This window comes from Phyllostomus discolor, chromosome 5 (assembly GCF_004126475.2).
Source record: "Phyllostomus discolor isolate MPI-MPIP mPhyDis1 chromosome 5, mPhyDis1.pri.v3, whole genome shotgun sequence".
Lineage (NCBI taxonomy): Eukaryota > Metazoa > Chordata > Mammalia > Chiroptera > Phyllostomidae > Phyllostomus > Phyllostomus discolor.
Window position 1 is genome coordinate 58,977,093 of NC_040907.2, and position 23,686 is coordinate 59,000,778.

At 34.3% G+C, this 23,686-nt stretch overlaps 1 protein-coding gene across 1 annotated transcript in view; it reads right to left on the reverse strand.

The window, feature by feature from the left end:
• The window catches only part of ADGRL4 (adhesion G protein-coupled receptor L4), a 112,648-nt gene extending 100,089 nt beyond the window's left edge, over window positions 1-12,559 (reverse strand). The window contains exons 1-2 of the mRNA XM_036026339.1: window positions 12,352-12,559; window positions 10,896-11,045 (exon numbers count right to left, since the gene is read on the reverse strand). Of these exons, the coding sequence (XP_035882232.1) occupies window positions 10,896-11,045; window positions 12,352-12,373 (172 nt within the window). The 5' untranslated portion in view covers window positions 12,374-12,559. The remainder of the gene's footprint in view (window positions 1-10,895; window positions 11,046-12,351) is intronic.
• Between the last annotated feature and the right edge of the window lie 11,127 nt (window positions 12,560-23,686).

Genomic DNA, 23,686 nt, shown 5'->3' on the forward strand with positions numbered 1-23,686 from the left:
GTTTTCTGTTGTTGTTTTTTTTTTTTTACTTTCTCTGCCCTTCATAAGACTTCCATTTGATGGATATTAGCTTCTCTATGTCTGGTTCTCTGTTTTTCAGTTTTGTTCACTTATTTTTCATCTTTGCTTCTTGTTTAGGCAATTCTATGGCTATTATATTTTAGCCCTTTTATTGTACATTGTCACCTCAATTTGAGAGTAACATTTATCAGATGATAAACACATTTCATTGCAGGAGAAAAATCTATTAGCTTTGTTTGGTAGGAATGATCAAAAGCATTAGCGAGTGGGCGGCTCCGTCTATTGAGCACACCTGTGCCTTTCCCACTCCCCACAGGTATGTTTTCCTTGCCTCTCCCTTTTTCCTAAGCCCCAAGGGACCTTCTTTTGCTTCTGTAACTTGTTTCCTGGGCCCTTTTCTGCTGAAGCTGCTTCTGCTACCTCTGTGACTTTCTAAATAAACTTTATCCCATAGTTTAAGGGGGAAAAGTATTAGCAAATGAAGTCATAACATCAGTTGGGTAAAACAAACAACATAAGGAGAAGACTAGATAATTACAATATTGCAACTACAAAAGTTGTGCATCAAAAAACAAAACAAAGTTCTAGTTCAATCAAATGGGGAAGAATTTCTTCAAAAACAACGTGCTAGTCCTGGTTACTACATTCAGGCTCCGTCTCATTTAATGGCATTACAGTGTGAAAAATTATACACAAATCATGTAATTAAGGTCAGAAAACACATTGTCTACCATATTTCACCTTTGAGATAAAACAGGAGAGGAATTTGGAAGAGATCTGGACCCAGGTTAAAAAAAATCACAAAGGAGTGAAAGCAGATTATTGTAAAATGGAGTATTAAATTCCCTTGTTTAGTTCAAGAATATTTGGACTAAAGTGTCCTGGTGTACCTTCCATGAATGTGTAAAAATTACTTGTTCTTTGTAACTTCCCTGTTTATGTGTGAGTTATCCCGGTAGGAGGGGAATCCCCAAATGGAGACTTCTGTTGGTGTTTAAGCACTAGTTTGTTTACTGGCAATTTATCAGGCTACTGTCTTGATGACTCTTGCTACAAAAGGAGAGGAGCAGAGGACAGAGGAGGTACCAGGAATTGAGCAACCCAGATGTTTTAGGGATTATCAAAGAAGAGAGTATGTTTTGTGGCATGTTAGTTCTTTTGTATATAGAAGACTATTCTATTTTTTTTGTTTGGATGAAAAATTTTCCAGAATCCCTGTAAGGGTAATTGGACTTTTTCTCTCAACCTCTGTTTTCCTCCTAGAGTATCATTTTCCAGGCCATTGTTTTATTTATTCATCTTTGTGTTTGTATTATTGGCTTTTCTCCAATGATTAGTTATCCTTAAGTGACTCATGTGTTTATAATTAAATAACAATGTTGATTATTACAGGTATTTGACCAAGGTTTTGCCTGCCAACCGTTACAACCTCTTTAGTGCAAGACAATTCAGATTTTCCTGTATGCATGGGTGGCGCACAGCAATTTCCAGACATCATTCCAAATGGCATACATAGGTGGGGAGTGTGAAGAAAGGTGGCATTAATTTTCATACTCAAGAAGTCCCTCCAAGCAGATGACATTTCCTTTAGGAGTATTTTCTTGGCTTTAACTAGAAGCAAACACCAGTGGCAAATGGGTAGCCTGATCTGTGTGGCCTTTGGAAAACAATGTCTCAACTGATCACCTAGATTTCCGTGCCCTCTGGGAAGGGAACAGGATATCATCACCACAAGGAGAAGCCGCCATTCTCACTGCAGCCTTCTCTGTGTACTGTGAGATGCTCCCTCCTGTGGCAACAGATGCTGCTTTGAGAAATTCTCTCAGTTTACAGACTCTTCATGGCCCCACTCTGATTTCACTGACCTTATTGTCAGTACCCGATTAAGAAACTGAAACTCATAAATAGTTTTAACTTTCCTGAGCTTATTTCTACAGTATCAGAAATATGCACACAATATATATATTTTTTCATTGTATCAATTGTTTTCATAATGTATTAGGAAAAAAAGAGATCGAGATGGGAGGGGTAGAACGAAAATAATTCATTTTTATCTCAGCAAGATTCAGTTTCCTTATTTATAGACATCCCTCATGTTATAGAATAAAGATCATATTAGGTAATTGTTTGAATGTGATTTCTCTGGGAAAATTATTTGATCTATAAATTGCAGATAATACTAGCCCTTATTGCAGAGACTTATTATAAGTATTAAATTCATAAATTCATGTAAAGTGCTTAGAATAGAGTCTAGCCCACAAAAAGCACTAAAATTAACATTAATATACTTAATACTATTACTCTGTTTTGTGAATGTTATAAATCTGAAAGTTACTTATTTGAGCATAAAGAGACTAAATAAGGAAGAAGAGAAACAATGAGAAAATGGATAATCATAAGACTGGCTCATTTGCTTCTAAAACAACCAGGTAAGCTGCTTGGTGGTATCGAAGGTATAATTTCCATTATTCCTTTGCTCTTTCTGTCAGGATTTTTCTTGAGTATTAAAATGTGTGAAAATTCCACATGTAGAGCACAATTTTCATTTAATTTAAATATTCTAGCCGCTCCTAAAGAAATTGCTGAGCAGAAAATATAAGATGGTACAACTGCCATGTTAATTTCACATGCAAAATGAAAACTAAGTCTAGAAAAATGACCTCCAATTTTTATGATTGATACTTTATCATCTGCAGTGCACATAATGAGTTAATGTTTTAGCCTAAAGTAAAAAAGAAAAGATATACTTCACTTGAAAAAAAGTCAGTACTCTGACAATGTCAAATCTGATGGTAAGTCTTATTTAGAGTTGATTTGACACAGAATTTTGAGTAACTCTTTTTGATTGTTGAAATCCAGACTCAGAAGCTATGTGTTTATTTTTGTTATTTTGGTTGAATTTTCTGTGCTATTAATTATTTGATGTTACTTCTCCGATTCTCAATATGCAATGAATCTACTTGGATAATACTAATTTAAAATAATTAAAAATGTATGAAACTTCTGACCAAAGAAATATTTTCTTGATGTTTCATCATTGATTTTTTGGCAAAATCCAATGTTAAATGTTCATATTAACCTTTCATCAGTATCTCAAGAAATTTCTTAGTTTGTATCTCATTAACTCTCATAATTGTTTTGTGAGATAAATGTGAAACATAAATGACTTAGAAAAATGACTCCTGAAACTTAGTCTGCAAGAACGACGTTGTCAAGTCAGATCAGAGACATTCCTAGTTTTAAAACTGTGAAGGTGATGAGCAAAAGTCAAATGACACAGGTCTTTTTTAATTCTCCTTTTAAAAATAAAATATTAGCTTAAAGGAAGTTTTATCATCACTTAATGTTTTATTTTTTCCTTTTGTATATGTTGAAGGAATTTGTAATTTTATGGAGTGGCTGTTTTTGAGGAAGTTCTACTTAATTATTCCATTAGATTTTGTTCTCTCTATTGTGTAACCTTCTTGTCAACAGATTAAAAAGGTCATATTTCTATTACAAGGAAAAGGATCTCTGAAATTGGCAAAGGTGTTTTATTTATTTGGATAAAGTTCACAGAAATCATGCATCCTGAAACATAAGGTTAATTTAGACAATGATTTCTTAATAAGTCACGCTTTTCCACTCAGCACAAGAAATCCAAGGAAATACACACCTCTCTTTAAACAAATTGGACACACAACGATGTAGAAGCACATCAAAGTAATTATTTCTTTTAAGTTTGTCTTAGTATTTCTCTATCTAAAAGTTCCCCTGGTGTATGTAAAAATACATTTGTTCTACAAAGAACATGTGCTTTCTCAAAATTTTAAATATCACATATGAAGGAAGATGCATATGTAATGATATTGAGATATGTATTTCCAATACTTCAAATATTCTTTAAATATTACTTAAAAATCAGGACCTATGTCATTTTGAGGATTGGAATAAGAGCAAAACAGAAAAGAAAGGAAGGAAGAAAGAAAAAGGAAGGAAGGAAGGAAGGAAGGAAGGGAGGAAGGAAGGAAGGAAGGAAGGAAGGAAGGAAGGAAGGAAGGAAGGGAAGGGAGGAAAGGACCAACTATAAAAGAAAAGAAAATTCTGACCCAGGTTGCTGCTGCTCAACCCTCTCCTCCCAAATTCTATGCCACAAAAATACAGTAAACATGAAAGGACAAAGAGAGTTACACATGAAATACCAGGAAAGCTGACAGTGACTGGTGAGAAATGAAAACAAATATTCAAAAGATGGTCATTTCAAATTTTTTGACAAGATTTAGAAGATGTTGTGAAAAACAGCTTTTCAAGAGGGACTTGATCCAGGCACTTTTGTCCCACTCTACATTCTGGGTGGGCAACTTCAAAGAGTTATATATAGATACAATTTAAGGTAATTTATGAACCTCGACTTTTCTTGGTTTTTTGTTCCAAACTCTTTCACTTATGAAATAGGCTAACTTTGGTAATCAGACTATTTAATTTGCTAGGACATGACAAAACTAAGTTGAAACACCATCTTTTTTTGGTAAAAGAAATACACTGTTGTTATTTTGAGTAATTAGGGTATTATTTTTCTAAATTTTCAAAACTATAATAGATTTTCACCATGAAATGGACAGAATAAATATTCCAATTGTTAAAGTATGTAAATGATGTTGCCTCTTTCTCACTCATTTTTTAGAAGGCAATTATGATTTTTTTCTCATATAAGAAAATGTTTGGTCTGTTTCCCAAAATGCACTGATACGTTTTTATGACATTTTTTAAAACTGTAATGGTTGTTTTGTAAGATATTTGCATTAGTAACTGTGTGATATGTTTCTGAATAAGTTGGTATATACTTAGAACCTAATTCAACAATAAACTAGGTTCATGTTTGTTACTTTTAAAAGCTAAAGATATTAAATATGTTTGGGGGTGTGGATTCATGAAGAACAGTGCTTATAGGATGAAAGCACTTGTCTTTAAACAAATAAAAGAATGTGTGCATCCAAGTGAGAAGTAACAATTTGAAAGTCAATACATTTAATCCAGTTATCTTACTATTGTAAACAAGATATTATAAATAATATCAAGACATTTCAAAAGTGTTAATAGTATCTTTGTTGTATGTTATTCATGCAGCATATTTCACTTCAGATTACTTTATAATCACATACCATTTTCTGAAAATCACTTTGACAATTAATTGTCCATACTACCCATCAGATTTGGCTAAAAGTTCCTTTTAACTGTTTCTGAAAATTAAAAATTAAATCTACTCTCAAAAATCTCTCTGAGATTGGGGATAGGAAACAATTATATATGTAATTCATTATATAACTTTATATATTATCTACTTTAAATTATATAATAACATAATGTTATGTAGCATACATCATATATAATATGGCACATCTATATAATATACAGCATTTATTATATACCATATACTGTATAGTACATGTAGCATACCATCATATATATAATATAGTATATAACATATAATATCAATAGCATAATACATATAATACATATTATATGTAATTATGTATAGTTATACAATATATATGTAATTATAATTTATATATGTAAAACATAAAGTTGGGTTTGGATAAAATTTTGAGTACCGCTTATACTTATTTGAGTGAGAAATGAGAGCTACTCACCAGCACATATGATTCTGGCATGCTCATTTTCAAAAGTCATTCACATACATGATGTGACTACACCTTACAAAAGTCAAAGGTGTATATATCATTTTATCCATCATATGGGTGTAAAATATTATATGTAAATATGAAATATGATGGAAATATGATGCAAAGAATTAGAGTTATTTTTCTGTTCACATTTCTGTTTGGAGAATTATCCCTTTATTAAATATTTAAAGCTGCAGCTATTATTTGTAGCACATTGTTTAGATAGCATATCGAATTATGGTAACTGGTGTGTATATACATGACATAGCACACAGACACACATCTCGTAGGCTTTGCATCCATTCTGATGACTGTTGGTTTGCCCATTTTGATGAGCAATCTCTTTATTACTAAAGAACCAGCTTCTGTGGAAACAATTACATGTCCTCAACACTTCTGTTTTAGCCCAGGCAGAATCATGCTAGTGGATTATTTTAATTAATATTTCTCCCCCATTCTGAACCCACAGGCACTTTCTTCCTTTTACTCTTAGATAGCTGTTGTGCCATTATTGTCTCTACCTCTAACAGTGTCATACTGTTCTCTAGTCCATTAGAATATTCTTCCTGTTGAATTTTACAAGCATATATATGGTTACTACATAGTAACAAAAAACCACTTTTTAAATGTAGAGTATGTTTCCCTGAGTGTGGGCACCAAGACTTCATTATTTTCTGTAAAATACTTGTGATGTTGTTTGTAATAGGCATGTCCCAAGCTAAGAGAAAACTTTTTATACATACATAAAAGCTGGCAAACACATCTTTTTTGGCCCTTTCTGTCCTTACCTGGGACAATTGTTTTTTCCCTCCACATTCTGATTCCATGAAACTTCCAAGACTGTAACCTCACTTAATCAGTTTATATGAGAATAAGGATACTGTCTCTTCCACCTATTCTCACTCTCAAAGAGCACTGTACTCAATCCTTCCCATGCTCCAGCTTCTCACTTCTCCTTGCTCAGTTTATTCCAATTCAAGCAATTTCATGTTTTAGATGTACACATTCTTTTTTTAATTAATTAATTTATTTATTTTTTATTATTGTTCAAGTACAGTTGTCTCTATTTTCATCCCACCCCACCCATCCCTGCCTCCTAACCTTGATCCTACCTCCATTGTCCATATGTCCTTTATAGATGTTCCTTGACAGCCCTTATTCTATTTTACCCCATTATCTCTCTCTTCCCTCCCCTCTGGTTGCTGTCAGTTTGTTTTTCATTTCAGTGTTTCTGGTTATATTTTGCTTGCTTGTCTGTTTTGTTGATTGGGTTTCACCTATAGATGAGATAATATTGTATTTGTCTTTCACCCCCTGGCTTATTTCACTTAGCGTAATGCTCTCCAGTTCCATCCACAAAAGGAAAAGTTGGAAGGGTTGAAAGAATGTCTGTACATCTATATTTTTTCAACCCTTCCAACTTTTCCTTTCAACACTTTCTTAATTACCTGGGATAAAAGGAATCAATTTCAAAAGTTTTTAAACATACCCCAAAATTTCTACACACACTTCTCCATCTTGTGTCTTATCCTCATGTATCAACATAAAGATGAGAGCGTAAATAAATTACCACCAATACTTCAATGAAGTTGTTAACAAAAATGAATACCCATTAAAATGATACAGTTCTACCAAGTTGGTTTAAAAACCTGTATTATAAAATTCTGTCAGGTGACTAGTAATATTTTGACACTCTTGGTAATCTGGAAAAGACTGAGATCCTTGTGTTTGGGGCTTAGCTCCACCACTGTAGGCTGAGGCAATGCAAAACTCACTCCCTCTGAGTCCTGCTTCTCTCACGTGGGAAGCAGGTAGCAGCAGCTTGCAGCAGAAAAAGGACAGCCAGTCATATGGGTGTTTTTAAAGAAAACCAGCATCTGTACTTTTTATTTCAGAGAGTTGGTATAAAAAAATAAAAATATATTTGATACAAGTGACATGAAATATAATGGACTATACAAAGTAATATTGATTTTATAGGTTGAGAGAAAAACAGCCTTTTGTGGATTGACTGACCTTTGCCAAACCATTCTTACTCTACCTCAGGGTCATCTTCTTAATACACACAATTTATCATGTGACTCAGCTACTTACTACCTGTCAATGACTCTTCTTCGTTAACAGAATAAAGTTGGTACTCTTGATAGCCTCATAATTCCCACTGACCCCTCAATTAATACACCCTGTGATACATATCCAGCAAGAAATACTTGGAACTCCTTAAGTCATACCACACATGTTCAACTTCTAGGCCTTTGCTAAATCTGATTCCTTCTGCCTGCTTTTCTTTTGACACTGTCAATCTTGATAAATCCTATTTATTCTTATTCTCAGCTTAAGTGTTATCACTATTTAAAAAGCTTTCCTAAAGTTGTTTGCACATCTCAAATGTACTTCTATTTATAGCTTTTATAACATTGTGTCAATCATAAATACAGTTTGATAACTGTCCCCAGATACTAGAAATCAATGCTAATTTCTTATTTATTATTTTAACCCAAGGGCATAACAGTATATATTAAGTAGAGGCCTTATGGTCAGTCATGATAAGTAAGAGTACAGGCTCTGGAATCAGACAGTCTTGGTTTCCAATCTTGGCTTCATCACTTATTCTTTGTACTACTTCAGATGTTCACTTAACCTCTCTAAGACTCTATTTCCTTGCAGACAAAGTGGGAGTAATTCTAGATAAAAGTGCTGTGATAATTAATATCTTGGACTAGGTGCACAGAGATATTAGCTGTCCTAATGATGATGGTAATAGTCCTAATGATGATGGTAATAATCACAATGATGAGGATGATGAGGGTACTCAATAAATATTTGTTTAGTAAAAAGATGATTAATGAAATCAATTCACTACTAATAAAAATTGTTTTTGTGGAAACAAATTCTAAATGATTTGTTCTGAACCAACTCTTGGAACATAGTACATTTAGTGAGAAATGGTTATTGCCATATTTATTTGGCAGGTCTCTGAGGGAGCTGATTTTATGAAGATAATGAAGATGATAGTAATGATGACAAAAAGAAAACAACTTTTATTCCTCTAGCAGTAGGCATCCTCTGTAATGAATGTCCTGATCAATTATTTCTTATTGATTTAATACTAACCTTAAAGAAAGATAGGAAAAGTAAGGAACCTCTCTGGGGAACTAAAAAATCAATAAAAGTTGAAAATACAATATTTTAAGTTTAATTCAATTCTAAAAAGTCATATTTAATATACTTACTGAAAAAACATCAAAAATCTAACAGTAAATTAATAAAATGTGAAAATGATGAAAATCAATGTTTGAACAGCTTTAAGGGGGCATCATAAACTTCTGCTAGTGAATATCAGAACAAGTGAATATATAACTTCCTATAAATGAAAATGGATTTAAGTTAAAAAGAAGAGGATTTAAGTTAAAAAGGGAGAGATTTAAGTTATAAAGAACTTGAAAAAATATTTCAATTACAAACTGTGTTTTTTGTGAAAAGAAATTTCAGGCTAAAGGGTCCTGAAGCATTTTTTCCAGTGGAAAACATTTTCTGCCTTTCAGCTGGCTATTGACTTAGGCAGCAAGAGAAAAGATGTGTTTTTAACCAAAATCATTAAATACATGATAAAAGCTGTTTCACTGCTAAAGATATAATTGGGAAAATTATTGATGTTAATGATGGCAATCACAACAGTTGAGAAATACCCAACAAAAAACAACCCTACTTACGAAGTGCCATGGGACAATTTGTAATGATTAGCAGAGAAGCACGCTAATATGTTTAATGCAATATTTTGAAGGTCACTCAGCTTTCAGCTTGCCATAATGCCATTCAATTACATATACAATAAAAATCCAAGATTACTTGCGGAAAAAATTTTGTAGTGCTTGTCGAACAGTATATTACTAACTCTGGCTGTGTGTATAAGCAGAAAGGACTGATTTAATGCAACATTAAGCAACTGTAGCTTTGTTCTACTTTTTTATTTTTGTTCTACATTTTTTAAACATTACACTAATTATAATGAGATGTGGTCTTACAACCTATTGCATATTTAATCTTTCTAAAGAGCTTATCTAATTGATTCACAAGATACAACTTATCTATACTATTAGCAAAAACACATGATATATATACATATATATATATAATCAGTGTATAATATCCTGGCTTAATTAGAAAATGTCCATGTTATCTTAAATACATTGAAGAATAAAAAAACACACGAGTTCAAATGGCATTTGAAATTTCCATTTAATTATATTTTAAAACTAATTTATATGACTTGAATGTTTTTTCTTTTCTTCTCTTCTACACAGAATGTTGTTCTACTAACCAAGTTTAAACTAGATTCTTTTAAAAAGGAAAATCGGATAAAGATTGAGTGATGTTGAAGAAAGGGGGAATGGTGGTGGTGGTGGTGTTGAAGGCCACAGACAGGAAATCACTTAAATTTGATTATCAGATGGTGTTATGTTCACCAAGTCAATGGCTAAATTGCACCCTAGAAAGACTTTTTCTAGCATTCTTGTTCTGGGCCCTAGCCTAAAGTTCTATAAGTAAGATCTACGTTCCCACAAAAGAGTGCATTTTCAAAATCCTCCCCTCTCTCTCAGCCCCCAAGGTATGCAACAGTGAACCTCAAATATCTTAATATTATTCTCAAATTTAGTAATCATGTACTAAAGAAAGCATCTAAGCACAACATTTAGCAGTGGAGCCTGGATGCCCTGAACTCTTGGTTCTTTGTGATTCTGCTCTTTGCAACTTGGTTTTTCAGCTTAAGTTCAAGGGCAGTCTTTAATATTCATAAAAAAAGACAAATAGAATCATCAAAACTACATCATCAAGGCCTTGACCAGGTAGAACTGTTGGTTAGAACGTTGTCCTGATACTCAAAAGTTGTGGGTTTGATCCCCAGTCAGGGCACATAGAAGCAACCAATGAATGTATAAATAAGTGGAACAAGAAATAGATGTCTCTTGCTCTCTCTCTTACCCAGATCAGTATACACACACACACACACACACACACACACACACATTCAAGCATAGTTTTCACATGGGAAATTCAAACTTATTATTTAATTAACTGAGCTTTTTTATCAATATAATGGAATCAAACAGTATAATGTAAAACAACTAAATTTCTGGACAAGAAAAGAACAATCACATTAAAATTTAATCTTACAATAAAAATCCAAGAGAAATAATAAAGATTGTTTACCTTCACAAATTGTGATGCCATTTCCTGAAAATCCCATGTTGCAGTAACAGGCTTCAACTCCATTCCGTATTTCACATTTTGCATTTGCAAGACAAAGTGTCTTGGTGCAATTTTGAGAGTAAGAAGAATTCAACAAAGTGGAAAAACCCACTAAAGAAAATAGAAAAATACATCTTTTCAGAAAGAAAAAGTTTCCCCACTGCTGAGTCAGATCACAGTAAATACAAATAGATTTATTTCTTTTTATGTAGATTACAAGAATTTTCCAAGGGGTCATTTAGTTACAAACATCGGAAAATCAAGTGGCAAAAAGGCACTATTGAGTCTCAATGTTTATCAGGTAAATTTCAACAAAGTCAAAATGTAACAATCCAGCTTTACAAAGAAAACAGCATTCCTAGTTCATTGGGCCATAGTATCACCCCTTATCCAGAAGTGAAATACTTTCAAAGGTAATTGATGATTGTAAAGCAATATTCCACTCTAGGAATGATTTAGTGCTGGAATCACAGTAAATTAAGTCTTTTAAAATTCAAATCTGTGTTATTTTAAGATGAAAAGCAGCACATCATAACAACCAGAAGGACAAATGCAATTACAATTTTTTTGTGTGTTTTTAAATTCTGCCTTTTCTATGAAAAATTGTTTTATATTTTCTCCCATTAGGGGAAATCAAAATAAAACTCAACATACTGGTTAAAGATTCATCTTCCAGAAATGGAACAGCACACAAACATGAACAATAAAATGCAGCAAGACCTATTTCAGAGTCATTAAAAACAAAGTTGGAAATGTGGGCTTTTTGGAAAAAATAAGGAAAAGGAAAGGACTTTTTTTTATTGTTATCTAAGGTGTTCTCAAGACAAGCCCTCCTGGGAATGAACAGTCATGGACCATGCAAGGTCTCTGAATATTTATAATCATCTCTGATAAATAGTCCTTACTAGTAACAAGAGATTCTTAAACATTTGCTTCTAAATCCCACCTAGCACAGGGCTGTATATACTGTCTAAACCATAATTAATTTACCTTCAAGGTGTGATTTATTTTCTTTCTGCATAGCATCATCAAAATGGTATTTTAAAAGAACCCAAAGTCTGGGCTGGCAGTCCTTTTATAATGCCAAGAAACCTCCCACAAGTGTTAATGGTTTGGATTTTCTCAAATTTCTTGAGTAGGGGAGGACTCAGAAGAAAGGTCAAAGTCTGAGACTTTGGGGATTCAGGGCATTTTGTCAGCAGGAAAAAAAAGGTGACAGTCCCTAGGCCCTGAATATCGAACTCTGTAGAGTTGAAAGGCCAAGGAGAAAAACATCCTGAGAAGCTGCGTCAAAGCTCCTTGGAGACTTGGCGATTTGCACTTGGCGAGTGAGTGAGTTCCACCTTGGAAAAATCCCATTCCCTGCAAGTAATCAGCTCCCCAAAAACTTCGGTGACCAGGAGCTCTGGGCACTCACCTAGGAGCAGGAGGAGTTTCATTGGCGGCGGCGCGGTGCTGGCAAGGCGGGAGTGGAACTAGGTGTTCGACGGTGTCCGGGGGACGCGACGCGGCCTGGCGGGTTTGGGAGAGTCTGGGCTCCGTCCCCAGTGACGCGCAGGCTTCCTCCGGACACTTTCCGGTCTCTTTTGTGTGAGTGTGTGTGTCAAGCCCTGAGTCTGCCTGCCACGTCCGGCCCTGACCCCTTCCCCCACGCTGACCTGACTTATTCCCTGTCTCTTGGCTGTCATGGTCAGCACTTTTGCAGACCCTATTCCGGATCATTTTGCCCCTAGGTGCAGTGACCAGAGAGCCCTCACCCCAACCCAAGGCCTGTGATCAACAACCAAAGCGGTTTGGAGACCCATGCAGTGTTCACCTGAGAAAGCATCCAGAACTGAACAGGTCTTAGGTGTCCTTTTTACAGCCTAAGTTTCAGGATACTGCATTATTTTATCCACTAATGAATTTCCGTAAAAACTGTGGGCTAAGAAGAAGTCAGGAGCCCTGACTCCAAACAGTGGGGCACTCATTGCCAGTATTCAGTCCTCACCTTGTGGAGGCTCAGGGTTCCAGAGTATAAAATAAGGATATCCTCAGACATGCCTAGAGATTAGGATTGTACCCAAAATGGCTGGGTAAAACAAGCAGAAAAGCCAACTTTCAAGAATTAAAAGGCTTTGGCATTACAAAATGTTGTTTTTTCATTTTCAATTAAAATTTACATTAACTTGCGTCTCCCACCCCCAGAACAAATCTTCCTTTTGTGTATCACTATATATCACATAGAAACTGATGATTCAGATGGAAACATTGATTCTAGCTTAAAAATTTAAAATAACTGGCAGATAAGGCTAATTTATAATGACAGAAAGCAGATCAGTGGTTGCCCCAGCTTGGGGTGGGAAGTGGGGATTGACTAAAAGAGGCAGAATGGAAAATTTGAGGTGAGTGAAAATATTCTACATTTTTTAAAAGATTTAATTTATTTTTAGAGAGAGGGAAAGAGAAGGAGAGAGAGAAGGGGACATCAATTGGTTGCTTCTTGAATACCCCCAGCCGGGGACCTGACCTGCAACCCCAGGCATATGGCCTGACCTGGAATTGAACTGGGGACCCTATGCTCTGTAGTTCATCCCACTGAGCCACATGGGTCAGGGCTGAAATATTCAACATCTTGATTGGAATGGAGGTTGCATGTATGTGTGAATTTATCTGAAATCATTGAACTCTAGTGTTAAAATCGGTGCATTGGAAGTAGGTTATACCTCAGTAAAATTTATTTAAAGAAAAGAAATGACTATTTTTGTCATCAAAATAAGTCATTTTACCTTTAAATTACTTGGCACCCATCTGTCATATTTCATATGCATTCTGTTTAGTTTAACAAACATATACTGATAATCTATTTTGTATAGTGTGTACCCTCACAAAGATGAACAAGACACGGCCCTTGGGATCCAAAAAGGGTATAAACTAGCCAGGCAGCAACTAAAACTAGTTACAATAACAGAACTTATAATGAGATAAATACTTATGTACAGACACATTTTCTCAGCTCTTTATTGTGTTTTTCTATACCCATTCTAGCTTTTTTCAATTCCTGCAACAAGCTCTGAAAGTGGTTCGCAGTAGATAAGGAAAATGAGGAACAGAAATGGGCTGTGACTTGCTCAGAGTCACACAGTTAGCCTAAAAGAGTGGCTTTAATTCAAACCCAGGTTATTTGCCCCCGTTTTGGTGCTCAGTCACTTACTATGTTCCTTCTACAGCTCACCCTCAGGGGGGTGCTGCAAAAATGAGAAGTCTACTTATTGCTATTCAGAGGGTCTGAAAGGTGATATAAAGGCCCCAAACGACACACACACACACACACACACACACACACAGGTATGGATTTTATTCTGCCAATAATTGGTTTCCTTTTAGTAATTTTCTATTTAAAAAATACTTGGACAGTGATTCAGTGAAAAAACTCTGGCAGGAATCTGAAGGAGGGATGTTAAGGAGACATCAAAGACAAGGAAGTCAGAATAGTCTAGGAAATAGACTAAAAATTCCTGAACAAGGGTAGAAATATTTGGATGGGGAGATAGTGACAGATTATAGAAAGGATTAGATAAAGACTAATTAGATAAATTGATGTCAGGTTGCCTTACTAAGGTTAAGGGATCTGTTTGAGACAGAGTATGGGGGTTTTCTAGTTGTGTGAGTAGAAGATAGTCCGAGCCATTCACAAAAATACAAAAGATAGATCAGGAGTAGCTTTGAAGGGAAAAAAAAGTAATGTAATGTAATGTAATGTAATGTACCCAGTTTTAAAATATAAAATTCAAGGTGTTCTAGTATCTTGATTTCATTTATATGAAGCTAATTTTTCCAAAGTCAGTGAATAAAGTCATTATTCGAAGGGCACAAATATAGAAATATATTATTTTCTGAGACTCCTATAAACTGAAACATAATATGTATAGTTAAAATCTTTATTTTAAAATAGTTTACACATCAGTCACAAATTCTTACTTTTTATTTTTATCCTAAAGATAACAGAAGTAGAAAATTAAAAACTATTATTCTCTATAATTGCTTAAAAATTAGCAGTTAAAATTCAATTTTTTTAAAAAAAATTCAAACTTCGTTTTTGCATGTGTGTAATTAAAAAGCAAAAGTTTATCCATATATTTTTATCAAGAAAATACAAGATAGCACATAGGCCAGCCTGAGTGTTTAGTGATGCTTATAGTTTTAAGACTGTTCTTTATAAAAATTAAAATTAATTAAAAACATACTACTTATAGAAGATTACCTTTTCAGGAATAGGTATTAAGATAATAACTGTATAATTCTGGATCCTTGTTTTTATATAAAAGAAACATTTAAAATTTTCAATTTCTACAAATATTTCAATTACAAGTGAAAAATCATATTTTTAAAAAGTATTCTCAAAGATTATATAATGGCAAGTTTAAACTTTATTAATAATATTCACTTGTGTAGCACTGAGACATGTCTGACTTTTGAATTTTAAACTAAGTATAACACATGGAAATGAAGTCATTTTAAGCTGCCCACCCAATTGTAGTTTTAATACACTATTATGAACACTCATCCTGTAAGGTGAGATCTTATCAAATCCATGATTAGTTCTATCTTGGGTCTGTCTATCAGATGCCAAATTAGACAGGATTTCCTTGAAAGGTTCCTGGTCAGGTTGTAGTTTGTTATGGAAAGTATTCACTGTGAAGACCTGGGTTTAGCTCTAGTTTTAATTTTGAATAATTCTTTAACCTCTTTGGGGACCATTTCACCTGCTGTAACATGAAAATAACAGTTCCTGCCTGCCTTACTACGTCACAATGGACTACTAAATTTATTAATATACATGTCAGATCTATGGGGTATTCCATCTCTTTCATATTCAACACATCTAAGTATAAAGACCTGTTCAACTGATATCAAGATGGTCTCCAAAGATGTATTTAGGTTTCCGCAGAGACTGACACAGAAACACATGCTGTGTCTGGACCCCCTTCAGGACCTTGCCTGTGAGAGTGTCTAATTCCTCACCTGAGAGCTAATAATAAGATTGGATTCTAAGTGTTCAGCCAGCTCTGTTACTATACCTCTAAATAGTGTTACTACTCACAAGTCATTTGACTTTTCTCAACTTATGGAAACTTTGTCACCAATTTTTTACTTTAAGTAGTTACTCATTCATGTTGTTCCTATTCCAATAGCACCATCAATAGTATTACAATTTTTCCACCACAGGTTAATTTTAGTCAAACATAGCATTAATGCTATGCATTTGGCAAAAGAGTTATAAAAAGGTAAAAAAGGGAAGTTGAGTTATATGTAAGGTTGGGAAAAGTAATCTGATTGCAACATATTCAATGTTGAAATCAAAGAAAACTTTATTAAAGTAGATCAGCCCCCACTGCCCCATGTAAGGGAATTGCCACCAATGGGTAAAGACCGAGGTTGCACAAGGGAATTGTTTGTCAATGGTTCTGAACCTGGTCTCTTAGAACTGGAAAGTAATAAACAAAAAACAAAAACCATAGCTTTTATTTTTCCTCCATGACACCTCACTGTGCCTCCAGAATGATAGGCATGTAATAAAAATTTATCAAAAATTTACATCTTTATTTTGGGAGATTAACAGGATATTGTATGTCTCAGAGGTCTTTTAAGTTTCAAGATACATTTTATGTTAATAGGATATAGAAAATATCAGTCTTTTACACTTAATTTTTTAAAAAGCCAGATGTACACTTAGTTATTTGTAAAGTCATTCATGGTTCCCAGACAATGGAGAATTGTTTTTTTCTTTTTCTTCTCAGTGTTAAGCTTATGATTTAAAATAATCAGTATAAAGATGCTATAATTTTCAGACCGGCTATCTAGAAATTTGTGTCTCTCTAATCTATATTGAGCCTATTTAATGTCTGTCAACATTTACATCAAATATAATGCTTTTTTTTACTGTTGATGCTATCACAGATGTCCCCCATTTTCCCTCCTCTTGCCCCCAGCCACCCAGTCCCCATCTGGCCCCAGCCTTCTCCACATCATTGTCTGTGTCTATGGTCTATGCATATATGCACATATCTGAGATCTGTCAGTCTGTACCCTGTATCTAAGCCTCTGGTCCTATCTTGTTCCTCAGTTTATTTTTTAAAATTAGATTCCACATATAAGTGAGATCTATGGTATTTGTCTTTCTGACTGGCTTATTTTGCTTAACATTTCTACTTAGGCACTTTTAACAACTTCATACTCTAATTAAAAAAACACTTAGTATTTAAAAATCATTTAAAATTGAGCTTTCAGAACTATGAAAAGAAACACTTGACTAGCTTTTATGCTACTAATTTTTTCAGTAAAAGGGGGTACAAAAAGCATCTGGTAATTTTCAAAGTTGACTGGAAGGGAGGAGATTTGAGTTCCTTCCCAGTCTGGTCATTCAATTGTTTTGTGACCTTAAGAAAACCCACTAAATCTTTCCATTATTCTGTTTAACATTTGCAAATGTTCCTGTTTTATATGATTTTGTTTCTCCTATGGATTCTGTTCATAAAGATTTATAAATTAGCATCCACACAGGAACTGATATTTTTGATCCAGGCATTGATTTTTGAAAAAAAGCATGTGCATTATGCTAATGTTTGCATTGTAACTGACTTCTAAATTATTTTATTAATATATTTCCTTTTGTTTGGACAATTTCCATGTTACAAAAATATTAAACTGACCTCATCTTTCTAAAGGGTAGCACTTTTAAAATATAAACCATGCTAAAGTCACCTTTTATTTAATATTGTTAAACTTTTTTGCTATGCTTTTAACAGGTTGGGGTATTGATTTATTCATAGTTAATTACTCTTCTTGAGTTGTCTGAAATAGTATCCTGAGAGGTTACAGAACCCATCAGGATGTACAAGTAATTTAAATAGTTTCTTTAGCTATATTATATTCATGTACTTTTGCGTTCTGTAATCCCTAGTTTATTTTACCTTCTTACAATTTCCACAATTGATGGATTTCTCTTTAGAAAAATTAAATATTGTAAGTATATGCTGTCAGCATAGTTTAGTTGCTTGTTCTTCATAATCATTACTATTACTAATATGCTTATTGAAAATAGAAGTTTCTGGTTCAGCTCTCCAGAACACATTACTAACTTCATCTCACTTAGAGAATATGTCCTCTTATTCTTTTTTTAATAAAGACTTTATTTACTTATTTTTTAGAGAGAAGGGAAGGGAGAGAGAAAGAGAGGGAGAGAAACATCAATGTGTGGTTGCCTCATATGTGCCCCCCCACTGGGGGCCTGGCCCAAAATCCAGGCATGTGCCCTGACTGGGAACTGAACCAGTCAGCCTTTGGTTTGCAGGCCAGCACTCAGTCCACTGAACCACACCAGCCAGGGCTATCCTTTTATTCTAACTCTTTAATTTCTATTTTGCCACAAGCCTTTAATCTCAGTCAAGATTTAATTTTTTCATTATAATCTGTTTTATTAATATCCTTCAGTGAGAAGTAATTGGCTTAAAGATAGAAGGCTATTTGGAAGTGTAAATAGAACACATTAGCTTATAATCATTTGTAGTTTATCTCATTTTAAAAAAATTATGAAAGGTGGACATCAGGCCATGAGTTTTCTCTATGTCTTCATCTATAACCACAAATGGTATGAACAGTGCTGTTTCCAAACAATTGCTAATATAATTTTGCCAACACAGAAATAAACAGCTTTAAAGAGAACCATGTTTTCTTCTAAAAGTCATGGTGACATAAAGGCATCATGTGCAATAACTTATAAATTAACATTTTAAACCAAAGGCTAAAATATAGAATTAAGTTTTCATATGTCATAAAAAGTATTTAAAAAACCAGTTGTATTAGTTTGTCATCCAAAGTTCTTAAACATTGATTTTGCAAATTTTAATTATACCAAATACTACTATTTTTAGTGACATAGTATAATGTTATTTTTTAAATCCATTAGTAAAAACAGGTATTTTTGTCATATCAAATAAGTAAAACACATTTGTTTTATTTGATCACTTACAAGAAAGTGATTGAAATCTGGAATAATGATCAATTTCGATAATTCTAAGAACATGTCTTTCTATGAGTGGAATTCTATAGAGAGAAAAGGTATTTCAAATGATGTGTTTTGTGAGTGAATCTTAGCTGTAAAATGTAAACAAAATATTTAAGGTGTGAAGAGTAATGGTATAGAAAAACTCTATTTTATTTTTGTGACAAATGAGATTGCTGGTGCAAGAACATAGGAAGCATGAAGAGTTGTTTGTTGTGGTTGTTTTTTATTAGTTGATATTCAGGTATCTACTAAACTATACTTACTTTTTAAGTATATTTTCTAATAATATACTTATGTTTAAAATAAAAAGAAATCTAAATTATAATTATAACAATGTTGGGTATATGTGAAATTGTTTACCTGTGAAAGATAAAAGTTGCAGTTAAATTATTTTCAGCATAGTTGGCATTTAATCCTGAGGTTGAGATACTAAAATTTTTTTAAAAATTTGTCTTATTAAATTATAAGGTAAAAATAAAATTCTAACATAAGTAGTTAATATTTATAGTAATTTAGGCACATACTCTTCTTAAAAAATTGGGCTGCTGATTAAACCTTTCATAAGTAGTTTTTATTTGATTTCTACTAGATTATTGTTTACTATTGGCCATAATTTTTTTAAGTTTTCTTCATTTTTTAAAAATAATTTCAGTATTCTGTTATTAGCAATGTATCTTCTAAATATGTCCCTTATTGCCACTATATTTGTGAAAATATACTATTTTTATTTATACTTGTAAAAAAGTACTTTTGAAAACTTTATAATAATGTATATTACTTCAAAATCTTAATCCTCTGTTGACTTTCTTCTTTTTGTTTTGGAAGGCTGAAATTAATCATATGTATTGTTATACTTTCAGTACTATGATTGTTAAGGTTGTCTGTATAAATTTTAATTGACATCTTATTTCCAGTGTTCTGTGTTCCATTACCACAACATTTGAGAGGGTCCAAATAATTATTGTCTTAGAATTTGTCCTATAAATATACTAATTGTCTTCCACTTCTTACTATCCTTTTCAATAGAATGGCTAAATCTCATCTTTTCTTTTTCTTGTTTTTTTTTTCCCCCTCTAAAGAACTTACAAGGCTGTCAACAAAATGGATTGATTTTGTACTTCTGTCATTATAAAATGTTTGAACCCAGCAACATTTACCCTCGAATTAAAAGTATACCTAATAATTTCACAGTGCAAAAAAGTTACTGAGAGATAACATGCCAAAAGAATTCATCATTTTATTAGACTCTTTAATGATAACTTCCTGGTTCATGTTGAGGGCAGGTATGTATATAGTAAAATAACTTGTGCAGATATAATTTTTAATGTATATTATCTAACTCTCAACATAATCATCTGTTTATTAGAGTAACAAGTTTACTTTAGCACTGAGTTATTTCCAAATATTATTATCCAAAAAAGCAATATTCTGCATAACTTATCTAATAGTTACCTAAGACATTAGAACAATAGAATATAAAATATTTGTATGTACCCTGTTTTATTTGGAGAATTTTGCTTTAGTTCATATTCATCACTGCTATGATCACTTCCTCAGTGGCTTCCAGTGACTGTATTTGCCTGAGGGAGGTCAAACTTCTTTATCTTCTGAAGCCAAAAGCAGTGCTTTATCTACCTGGCCTGGTTTCTCTATCAGAACAGGAAACACGGCACTGTCTCTGCTTGGCCTTACAGTGCTTCCTCGAGCTTCGAACCAGTTGAAATGACCTGTATTCTACAAAGAATTATTTAAACATTGATGATTAATGGAAATGATGCCAATTAGGTGATTGGAATTAGATTGCAAGAAATAAAATCAATTAAAAAAGCAGCACAGAATCTTGATTCTTGATTCCATCTAATGAATAATTCCTAAAGACAAAGGCTCTTAGCATTATTCCAGTAAAGCCCATTCACTATTCCCCTTGGTAGTCATAAAAGTTTGATCTTTCATGAGAAAACACAATGATAGGTTAGTAAAACTACATATGGGTGACTTTCTTTTTATTTAAAGAACAAAGCAAATAATTCAAGTTTTAATATATTTCTCAAAGTTGCTTTCAGAAGTGGCATCAGATATTCTCTATGAGTCATTAATTCTTTAGCCAACTTACTGAGTGTCTACTTCATGGCATGCTCTATATGACAGTCTGGAGACTGAAAACTACAGTACAACAAAATGGTCTTAGGGTCTGACACTGTGTTTCCTGGACAATGAGCCAGCTGGAAATTGGAGATGCCCCTCTACTTTCTTCAGTGGGGGTGGCGGTGCCAAACCTGACTTACCCTGGTAGCCCAAAGTACCTGGGTACTTTCCCAGACAACTCTTGTTAATAGCTGGCTTCAAAATTCAGACCTCCTGGGTCCCCAATTAACTGAAAATTTCCTCCTCTGCAAATGACAAGATTGATCTCCTACTCATCCCACCATCAGGGAAACCAGGCCCTCTCCACTGAAAGGCACATCTGTACTTCATGGGCAAGAGAGAGGCCCCAGCAGCAGCCTTCCCCTGGGGATTATGGGAAGACTGGAGGGCCTCTGCCTTCTCTTCTATTGCTGACCTTGGGCTTGAAAATGTATCTGGATAGATGCTTTACTAGACATACCTTGAGGGTTTGAAGTCCAGTGAATGGGTCTCAGCCCTCTGTTCTCCCTTCTTACTGCAAAAGCCTAAAAAGGCTTTTTTTTTCCAGAAGGTAGCAGGCTCCTGGGAGTCAAAAATTTTGGCTTTATATTCCAGCTGCTTAAAATCAGTTTTGACTATAAGGACCTTGTGAGGTTATGTCTTCCTGTGGGTGATTAGCGTACAAAAGATAACTTCCTCCTGATGGAAAGAGACTCCCTAATTCAAGCTATTTTGGGAATTCCAGAATGAATCCTCAGGGTAACTTTCAGGCAGTCATGTTCCTTGTACCATAAAGTTGACATTGCATGTTTTTGATGTCAGTAATTCGAGAGTTAAGCAACAATAAACAAAAAAATCAATACAAAGAAGTAATTGTTAATAATGCTGCAAAGAATATAGCCTGCTATGAGGGCGTGGCAGGGATTGCTGGATGCTTCCCTAACAAACACTCTTTTCCATCTTTCATAATAGTGGTACCCTGTACTTGAAGATGGGAACTTGGCTTACAAAAATAAAAATTACATTTTCTAGTTTGCCTTGTAGTTGGGACTGCTACGACCAAGTTCTTGCCTTGGAGGTGTAAGCACAAACCTTTGGTTTCACTTTTGGAAACCTCCTTTAAATAGACTAATTGTTTCTCCCTGTTTTTCCATCCTGCTACTTGTAACATGGTGAGAAAAATTAGAACTTCAACAGTTATTTTGGTCTAGGAGAAAGAGCCACAGCCTCCTTTCGTGAGGTGATAAACCAGTGTTGCTTCCCAGAATGGACAGAATGGGTTGCCTCTAATTTTCTTTAATGTAAAAATATATACATACAATACATACATACATGCATACATAACCTCTAGTCTTGTTTCAGCCATTGTTACTTGGAGACTTACTCTTAACCACAGGTAAACCTAATCCTAACTGGTGATGTTTTCCAAACAACCAATGATATAGCTTTGAGAGAGCCGGAGTCATGGACAAAGTTGTGAGACACAGGACAAAGCCATGCCTACTATGGCAATCTGCAAATGGACTCTTTGTACCAACATAATGCCTTGCCCCAATTTTTCTTGACTTTGAGTAGGTAATGAGCAGAGACTGTCAGCAAAGGAAGGCAGAAGCTTAGGAAGGAAGGAAGAACATTAAGATAAGACAGGGCTACCACATGGCTCTAGACCTCAGTTTAGGAGATTAAATACACATATACACATATTCACATATGAATATATATATATATATATATATATATATATATGAGGGGGAACCCCTAAGAACAGAAATTAATTATAAAAAATTGTGTATTTATTCTTACATGTCTAAATTTCAGTCACCTTCAAAGTGCTCTTCATTTGATGCAATACACCTATTGAGACGTTATTGCCACTCCTCAAGCAGTTTTTAAACTTGTTGATTTGGATACATTTTAGTGCTTCTGCCATTTGTTTTATGTGCACGTGCGTGTGCCTGTTTGACCTCTTTCACATTGGCAAAATGTTTTCTTTTGAAGGCTTTTTTCATCTGGGGAAACAAAAAATGTTGCACAGGGCCAGATCAGGTGAGTAGGGAAGGTGGGATGCAAGGGTCATGCCATTTTTGGTCGAAAACACCTGAGCACTCAATGGTGTGGGCAGGTGTGCTCGCAAATTGCTCACCATGAAATGTGCGAATGCACTGAAAGAGTCTTCCAAAAAATTCGCTGAAGCCAAACTCAGCCTCTCAAAATAACACCAGGTAACACACTGACACAGCTATGTTCCTAGAACACTCACCCTGTGTGAGAAGCCTGTCCTGCAAAGGGCCCACACTCAAAAAGATAATTTTGTTTTGGGAGGGTGTTCCCTAGTATGTGTATGTGTATATATATATGTACAGCAGGTCCTTGAATAATATCATTTTATTCAATGTCCTTTTGTTATAACACTGATGAGGAAAAAATCAACTTTGGCCAGGGCCACTGTGTGTATGTGGTGTGTGTGTGTTCTCTCCATGCCTCTGTGGATTTTCTCTGGGACTTTGCTTTTTTTCCCACATCCCAGTAATGTGCACCTGAGGTGAATTGGCATGTCTACCTTGTCCCTGTCTGTGTGCGT